A 9,422-nucleotide genomic window follows, 5' to 3' on the forward strand; every position below is an offset into this window, starting at 1 on the left:
TATTCTTAATTACAGCTCAGTAACAACATATTTGTACTCTGTTATTTCCAACCACTATAAGTATTTTTTATTTATTGAGCAACACAAGTGTTTTATCTTGAGGATAAAAACCAACTTTTTCACTTAAGAGTTTTGTGCCAGAGGTCAAAGCAGGGTACCACATGCAGCCGAACATATTTTTGACCACCAAATGAGCATTCCACACAACCGTAAACGGTTTCTCTTCTTTGGTTGCCCATGCCGCACAGTGCACATGGCCCCTTGGGGATGTTATGTTTGAGGAGGTTGACCCGTGTGTGGGAGCTTTCCCTCAGGTAGGCAGTGGAGATGTCAGTCATGCTGGCGGCTTTCTCGTAGTACTCGGTCATCGTGTCGTCCATGAAGATATCAGAGTGAGTGAGCTCTTCCAATGTTCTATCATCTGCATGCACGGAAAGCGTAGGGTCAAAATATAGTAAACCAGTAAAGCAGTCACTACTGTACCTGCTCTGAAGGGGTTCCCGTAGATGATGCCTGACAGGAAGCGGCGCAGTCGGCCCATTGAGAAGTGACCGATGAAACCACCCAACTGCTCCCTGATTTGCTCTTGTTCAAATCCACCTTGAGACCCCGGTGCAACACAAATATCTAACACAGCAAAATAACATATAGTTAAATCATTTAAATAGACTTACTGGTCCTTTAAGTCAGGAGTATCAAACATTTTACACCAATGTGGATAAGTGGTACAGAAAATGGATGGATGGATAAGGGCATTGAATATATCGCAAATAGATTGTTATGGACTTTTAACTTTTATTATCCTCTTGTTTATACATTGTTTTAAATTGAATGTCTTACTAGAGCTATGCACATTTTATTGTCTGTCTAGTTTTGTGTTAAGCGCTAGATGCCAAGTCAAATTCCTGTGTGTCCATTGATGCATTTGGCGAATAAAAGTGATTCTGATTCTGTTTGTCTTAAAAGACATTTCGCCTCTCATCTGAGCAGAAACGTGTACTAAAACACCCAGAACATTTCAGTTGCAATCACTCCAATCCCCTGAGTGAAATTAAGAATGAAGAGTGAAGAATGAAATTAAATTATCTGAATGAATGAGAATATTCACAGGCACCAAGTATCACCAAATAAAATACTTAATAGTACCAACAGTATGACCAACATTGAAATACAGTAGTATACAATAGCGTGTATACGGCAGGATCCTACGACAGGATCCTGTGAGGTACACTGCTGTCTGGCAATGCAGTGCATGTGGGGGCAGACGGCTGAGACATTGTAGCCCAAATAACAAAAAACACATTGTACTTCAGGGAAGATGTATTTTTTTCGAGTTCTCAGGATAGTTTGATAGCTAACGGGGCCAAGTTATTATCAATAAGAAAGTGGCCATTCCACCGAATGGCCACTGCTTAGAATAAGGGCGCTTGGTGTTCATATACTGTAGTAGGGGAGGGGACTCATGCCAGCAAATATACACCCTAGGCTGCTTTTGTCACGGGGCTAGTTTTTAGCCCCAGCCACAAAATCTGTCCCGCTGAGAAGGTAAAAAAGAGTTAGTTTTAAGCTACATCTCAACAATTCTTTACTGTATATTTTTCTCAATCTTAGCACGTTTTCAGCACTTCAAACGTATTTAATTTAGAAACAAGTCACAACAAGGACTGAATGAAAATACTGTAACTGAACTACATTTGCAGTGATTTGTTTGCGTAGCTCGAGAGGGAGAGAGTACCATCTTTGAGAATCACTGCTTTAAGGCATTTTATGCAAAAAGATGCATATTTTTCCTTTCATGATTGGTAAACATTGAGAGTGGAGAAGAGCCTCAGGTGTTAACCACATGAGTTTTTCATGTGGCCTTGTAAATATGAACCTGTCATTCCAAAAATAACACACTTCTCTTCCTCAGAGTGACTCATTGACTTTTGCCTTTTTTTTTTTTTTACAGAGCAAAGCACCTTTGCTTGAGAGGTGCACTTGCAGGCTTGATTTTGTTGTGGTTAATGATGGACGTAACCTTCCTACCGAGCCGCCCGTCCTGTCGAACAAACAGCTCACAGATGCTGAAAGCGATGGTGGTGTGCGCAGGGATGACAATGGCCTTGTCTCGACCTTTTGGGTTCCTGCCATCCTCAATCTGAAACTGCAATAAAAACATGAAAGTTTCTTTTTAGCATGCTGGCCTTGAAATAGGAGATTGATATTATTGCTCTGCCACAGAGGTTGTGTTTTTATTGCTATTTGTTTGTTTGTGTATTTCAAGCGGCGGCACGGTGGACGACTGGTTAGAGCGTCAGTCTCACAGTTCTGAAGACCCGGGTTCAATCCCCGGCCCCGCCTGTGTGGAGTTTGCATGTTCTCCCCGTGCCTGCATGGGTTTTCTCCGGGCAGTCCGGTTTCCTCCCACATCCCAAAAACATGCATTAATTGGAGACTCTAAATTGCCCGTAGGCATGACTGTGAGTGCGAATGGTTGTTTGTTTCTATGTGCCCTGCGATTGGCTGGCAACCAGTACAGGGTGTACCCCGCCTCCTGCCCGATGACAGCTGGCATAGGCTCCAGCACGCCCGCGACCCTAGTGAGGAGAAGCGGCTCAGAAAATGGATGGATGGATGTATTTCAAGCATTGCACATAACTAGAAATCTACACAAAACTGATCTCAATGTTCTGAATGATTTCCCTTACATTCTCAGTGAATACCCACCAAGTATTAAATTATAGAAACCAAGTAAATCTTTAGTCATATGCCTATTTCCAAAAAGATCAATAAGGGAGCAGTAGCACTGTGGCTAATGTAAATAATACTGCCTGACATCGGGTCCGTTAATGACAAAATGTCTGCTGCATGCACCACATGCACGGATTTGTAAACAAAATTACAAGTGTCATTCAGCAACTTCATGAAGTGCCGATTCCACAAGTGAAAATAGAAACGATGCTTATACTCCCACTTTATGGATGCTCACTCACATTTCTGTTCATACGATGGCCCTTTTGAGAGAAAGTACCTGCTCACCTAGTCACAACACCAAGTTCTGCCCCAAGTAACCATGAAAGCTTTACTTGGCATTGTATAGGAGGGCGGAGTAAACAGTGGCTTATTTACAGGAGGCCAAGCCAACACCAAAAACAAATTATTTTTAACCAGAGTCTTCTAAGTGGATGCTATAATTCTTTATCTTTTGTGTATTTTAAACAAATAATGTCAGAGATATTTAATTAATACATCTGACAACAGGGCGACACGGTGGCTGGGATAGGCTCCAGCACTCCCGCGACCCTTGTGAGGATAAGCGACTCAGAAAATGGATGGATAGATCTAGGAACAGTTATATATTTAGGGAAAAAAGCATAATTGCTCTTCTTTAAAGACAAAACTCTGGCATATGCAGGCATATGTCTCTGTGAACGATTGCGATTTGGTGCCGAATTCGAAGTGTTTGGCCTTGGTTGCAGGACTGCACTCTGCTGAATGTCATTTTTATTTTGTATTTTTTAACCCAGTGATTCTCAAAGTGTGTTATGTGTACCACTAGTGGCATAGATTATTTTACACTTGAGACTATGTGAGTCCTTGGATGCGCATGTCTGAAACAATGGGTCCCTGCCCTGCAACACAGAGGCCCTGCAACGTATCATCACGGAGTACAGATACAGTAATCCTCCGCTAAATGAAGGTTGTTGCTTCCCGGTCCCGCTACATTGCAAATTTTTATTTGTACAATTTGTACCATATTTTTGTGTTATCTATTGCTCTTGCTCTCTCTCAATATATGTTTCAGCCTGACACGATAGCAAATTTTTTTAGGGCGAAATATTTTCCCCAAAACTATCACGATAAATTATAGTATCATTGATGTTTTTTTTTAATGCGAACTGATATAATGATATTATAAAGTATAATAATTCAAGTACATCCTTTTCAATAACATCCATCCATTTTCAGTACCGCTTCTCCTCACTGGGGTCGTGGGCGTGCCGGACCCTATCCCAGCCATCTTTGGACGAGAGACGGGTTGCTGAACTGGTCGCCAGCCAACCACAACGCACATATAAACAAACAAGCATTCACACTCACATTCACACCTACAGGCAATTTAGAGGATTCAATTAACCTACCACGCATGTTTTTAGGATGTGGGAGGAAACCAGAGTACACGGAGAAAACCCACGCAGGCATGGGGAGAACATGCAAACTCCACACAGGCAAGGCCGGATTCCTCAGAACTGTGAGGGAGATGTTCTAAGCAGTAGGTCACCATGCCGCAATCTTAGATATAAAAAACAAAACAGAAAAAATATAAATAAATCAGACTCATGTTCTGTTTGCAAATATTGCACTTGAACTAATATTAAGCATTTGCCACATAGGTATAGAGTCATTAACCCACTAAAGAGGCCCAAAAAATGTCTTAAAGCCTGCCAAATTCGAATTAATTAAAAAAAGAAAGAAAAAAAACCCACCATGAATGTTGTTGAAAACATTTGGACTTTGTCACTGTTTTTAAATCAGATGCCATACATTTGAATAGAACTGTTATTTTTTTTATCTTATTTTTATTTATTGTCTGAAGGTGAGCGGCACGGTGCACGACTGGTTAGCACATCTGCCTCACAGTTCTGAGGACCGGGGTTCAAATTCCAGCCCCGCCTGTGTGGAGTTTGCATGTTCTCCCCGTGCCTGCGTGGATTTTCTCCGGGCACTCTGGTTTCCTACCACATCCCAAAAACATGCATGGTGGGTTGATTGAAGACTCTAAATTGCCCTTAGGTGTGAATGTGTGCGCGAATGGTTGTTTGTTTATATGTGCCCTGCGATTGGCGACCAGTTCAGGGTGTACCCCGCCTCTCGCCCGAAGATGGCTGGGATTGGCTCCAGCACGCCTGCGACCCTTGTGAGGATAACGCGGTACGGAAAATGGATGGATGGCTGTCTGAAGGATGTCGTGTTATGTACTGTATAATTTCTGCTGCCTGTATCATAATAATAACACACACACAACTCCAAGCGCTGACATTTTAACGATGTCGCCGCGGTCGAGTGAGATTTTTAGCTCCAGCCCTGAGCTCGCTAGCTCATTAGCTCGCAGGCTAGCGAATGCAAATGCCAATGTGCCAGCAGCTTGCTACGTAGTGAGCCTTGCGGTTGGTGTTACCACAACAATGAAAATTGTCAATTTATCAAGTCGAGAAAGAATTCCCGTGTCCATTGTATGGGACAATAACCCGCCTTACTCTGCCTCTGATTGGGTAGCACCAAGAAAGGATTCAGATTTTTGACTCGCTGTGTGGGGAAGCGGCGGCACGGTTGATGAATGGTTAGCACATCTGCCTCACAGTTCTGAAGACTGGGGTTCAATCCCCAGCCCCGCCTGTGTGGAGTTTGCATGTTCTCCCCGTGCCTGCGTGGGTTTTCTCCGGGCATTCCGGTTTCCTCCCACATCCCAAAAACATGCATGAATTGGAGGCTCTAAATTGCCCGTAGGTGTGAATGTGAGTGCGAATGGTTGTTTGTTTGTATGTGCCCTGCGATTGGCTGGCAACCAGTTCAGGGTGTACCCCGCCTCCTGCCCGATGATAGCTGGGATAGGCTCTAGCACGCCCGCGACCTTAGTGAGGAGAAGCGGCTCAGAAAATGGATGGATGGATGGATGGATGTGTGGGGAAGCTCTTCACCAACACACACACACACACACACACACACATACACAGACACACACACACACACACATACGTAAGCCGGGTCTTCAACAACACAGATCTATAGACACAGATTGAATATGCTTCATGACAATTTTTGTGCGCCTCAGACGCGGGACGCACATCAAACGTGATCCCTGAATGTTCAAAATGGTGTGATTAATAAATCAGTACACTTAAGTACTGTTCAGTTGTATTCAGCTTTTAAGTACTACTGTATATAGTTGCATTTAATCGTTTCTAACTACCATCCTTACTAGGGTCACGGGCGTGCTGGAGCCTATCCCGGCTATCTCCAGGCGAGAGGCGGGGTACACCCTGAACTGGTCGCCAGCCAGTTTGTTTTCAAACATTTATTACAAATTTTAAAATGTAACTAAACATTTTAAAATTCTTTATTTTACTTATTTGGCATGTATTTTAATTGGATCATTATTTAAGGCCAGATTTTTTTTAGTTTCCCATAATTAAGCACAGTGTTATTGTTCAAACTGTAGATAATGTTACAGTGCCTTACAATAATATTTGTGTTTTTTTTAGGAAAGCCCTTGCCTGTTTTTTTCATTTGCCTGGTTTTCTCATGTGCTTCGGTGATGCAAAGCCTCATTTGTCGCGGGGATTACATTCCAGAAAATTTGCGCAATTAATGAAATCCACAAAGTAGCGACCAACTATTTATTATATTATTATATAAATTTACAAGTTTCATAAATGCCAGTCATTGCCAATATGTGATTCTTTAGAGAGATTTTGTCCACTTAAAGTCACCAGCCACACACTCTCCACACGCACGTACCTGGTGAAGGCAGGTATACTCTGCTTGAATGATGTGAACAGCAGCCCATGTGGACATGGTGTGAAAAGCCTGCCTTAAGTATTGTCCCCATTCCTCACACTGACCATCCTGGCAAGTCAGGTCATCTCAGCTAAAAGTGTTATAGGAATTCATGTTGGGTGATTAATTTTTACTATAGTACTGCAGTTGTAGAAAATCAATCAAGCTAAACGTTGCGCTTTATATGCATTTGTTCCTGTCGATATTGTTAAGAGTGTGTGCATTAGCTATTTGTTGGGCTAAGGTTGGTATCTGTGAAATTTCTTTATAAAAATCTGACTGTGGCTTCTGCTTTAGCCAGTGGCTTTCCGGGCATGTTCTCTGTAACATTAAGCAGTTTGGTCACCCACCAAATGTAAGGGTTGAGATTACTCTGCAAGCTTTCTTTTTCTGGTAAGAATAAGAGGCCAATTGACTTGATATGAGTCATTGCTGCCACATCAAAGTCTATTACCCAATAAAGCAAACTGTATCAGAGATGTACAGGTAAGTAACTGTTCCACACTGACGCATAAAAAAAGTCAGCGAGGCATCCCATCCGCAATAAGTGAACCGTGCTATAGCGAGGGATTACTGTACTTCACGACCTTGGTATTTTGTGGAGTTGCACTTGGTGTAAAACAATAGAGAAGAACTGGTTTAACCTCCTTAAGAGTGTCTCTAACCTGTTTTTAATTGAAAATTATTTTCAGAATTGTTTTCAGGTGAAGGCTTTGTTTACCCTCATGGTGGCCCCCCTCATTCCGGCATGCACTGTTAGAGCGCACTGACGAGTGGTGCGGATGCTCTCCATGACGACACACAGGACGCTCAATCCACTCTCCCTGGACTGGCGGACCAGGCAGTGTTCCACGTCCACTTTCCTAAAACACAGTTGGCTGTCAGTACTGTAAGTGTTTTCTACAAAGCTTTAGTTTTGGTTGTGAATCCAACACTGACACACAAGTGTACTTTGTGTCAGTGTAGAATAACATGATCAGTTATTCAGGGAAGCCTTCTTCTCATATTGCCTCAGTCACAAATTGGTCAATAATCATTATACTGTGTGCGTTATCTTCAATTCAGGTTAGAAAATAATGTGTTGTTTTTTTGGCCTACGATATCGTAAGCTATCATAGGGCAGAAACACACTAAAGAGGATTTTTAGATCTAACCCTAACGTCAATGAAGGCTGATTCAAAGTTGCGTTATACCTGGAGTTGAGTTCCCGCAGCAACGTGGGCACTTCCACCTCGTGTTTGGTCACAATGCCGAAGGAAGCTTTGACAGCCACCGAGTCGGAACCGCTGACGTTGAAGCCCACGTCGTTGATGAGATGGTTTCCAAGGCGACTGTTGAGGGCCACATCTGATTTGTCCTCATAGTTGAGCAGCTGATAAGAGGATACGCCTGAAGAAAGCAAAGACTATTTGGTGATTCCAATTTTGAATCCGCAGACTTTTGACCTCTTCCTCATGCTGACTGTACCTGCTGTGATCTCCTTCTCCCCTACCAGGATATCTTTGAGGGAGAATGCAGTGGAGGCGTACTTGTTCTTCTTCTTCCAGAAACGCCTCTTTCTCTTCCTGGTGACAAGGCTGAGAGGTTGGTAGCGGTCGGCCTCGCTCAGACTCGGGACGGGGATCAACCTCCCAGTGTCTCCCACCTGCTTGACAAAGTTCTTGGTGGCCGCTGCAAACATCTCAAATTCAGGACCAGCAGCTCAGACTAACCTAGCATGCTCATCACAGTGTCCCTTCTCACGTTGGTTGTGTAAATAATGCAGTGAGCTTGTAATGTAATATGTGTGTTCACCTAGGTCACTATAAGCCTGCAACTTCCTGTCACATGACTAATCTTTTGGAAAAACAAATGATGGAAATGTGAACTACATGTATTACAGAGAGCACACTTTTTTTTTTTTCAACTGGTATTATACTTTATATTGCTATCATACACTGTTGTGCATCAATACCAACACAGAACTTTCCCATATTCATGCTCGATCGCTAATTACTTAAAAGATTTTCTTATTTATATTATTTATATCATTGATTAGAATGTTACAGACACGTCACCGCTGCCACCTGTGCCCCTTAAAGTCTGCACTCGTGCCAAGTCCCTGACTAGAAAAAAAAGCTTTAATCCTTAACAATATCTAATGACTGGGGTTACTTCATCTTCCTAAATGATATTGCAAAGGGCTAAGAGCCATGAGTGATGCAATAAAAAAAACAATGATCTGACGATAAAGTGTAATAGACAGAAATTAATCTGCTCGCAATTTTACCTTTGTGGCTGTAGCTCGGGGTTGGCTTCCTTCTGCAACGTTGAATTTCAATTTTAAGGCGACATAATGCTGCGAGGCTCTCGCGGAATCAAGAAGAGGGGGATTATATGACACTTCTCAGACAGTTTAAGTGTCCAAGAGAGATGACAGATTTGCTCTGTAGCTATTTTCAACATTTTGTATTGGGTAATAATTTGGAAACATAACAGACCACATGGGGACTAAAGATTAGTATCGATTTGTGAAAAAATATGAACTTGACCATATTTGGACAAACGAGGTTTCTTCCTGACAATGACGAAACGTTCATTTTTATATACAACATTTCATGTGCATGAGTTTTGGATGAAATTGTTTTGTTTTAACGGTTTCTCCGCAGTTTTGTTTACGCTCCAAATGTTAGTGGCTCGAAGTTCATCGCGCCACAAGTGTGCTAATCTTGTTTTCCTAATGTTGTTTTCCATCCATGCCTCTCCTGTCCTGACCCATTTGATGCTCTAATTTTGGTATCATCATACGCCAAGTGATGATGTAACTTGCACACTGTAAATATATATAATGCCAGTCAAAGGTTTGGACACATCTTCTCAACTATATCATGACCGTGTGTGTG

The 9,422-nt window shown here is 42.4% G+C and overlaps 1 protein-coding gene across 2 annotated transcripts; it reads right to left on the reverse strand.

Moving 5' to 3' along the window:
• Positions 1-119: 119 nt before the first annotated feature.
• Positions 120-8,221, reverse strand: pjvk (pejvakin). Of its 2 annotated transcripts, XM_061680118.1 has the most exons (6): positions 8,008-8,221; positions 7,734-7,929; positions 7,262-7,403; positions 2,029-2,146; positions 585-627; positions 120-477 (listed from the first exon to the last, which is right to left on the reverse strand). In XM_061680118.1, exons 1-6 carry the CDS (start codon positions 8,219-8,221, stop codon positions 120-122), a joined length of 1,071 nt encoding a protein of 356 aa, XP_061536102.1. The 2 variants fall into 2 exon arrangements, with proteins under 2 accessions (XP_061536102.1, XP_061536188.1); XM_061680204.1 differs by lacking the exon at positions 585-627 and having other exon boundaries at positions 120-421.
• Positions 8,222-9,422: the final 1,201 nt, after the last annotated feature.

This window comes from Phycodurus eques, chromosome 1 (genome assembly GCF_024500275.1).
Source record: "Phycodurus eques isolate BA_2022a chromosome 1, UOR_Pequ_1.1, whole genome shotgun sequence".
NCBI lineage: Eukaryota > Metazoa > Chordata > Actinopteri > Syngnathiformes > Syngnathidae > Phycodurus > Phycodurus eques.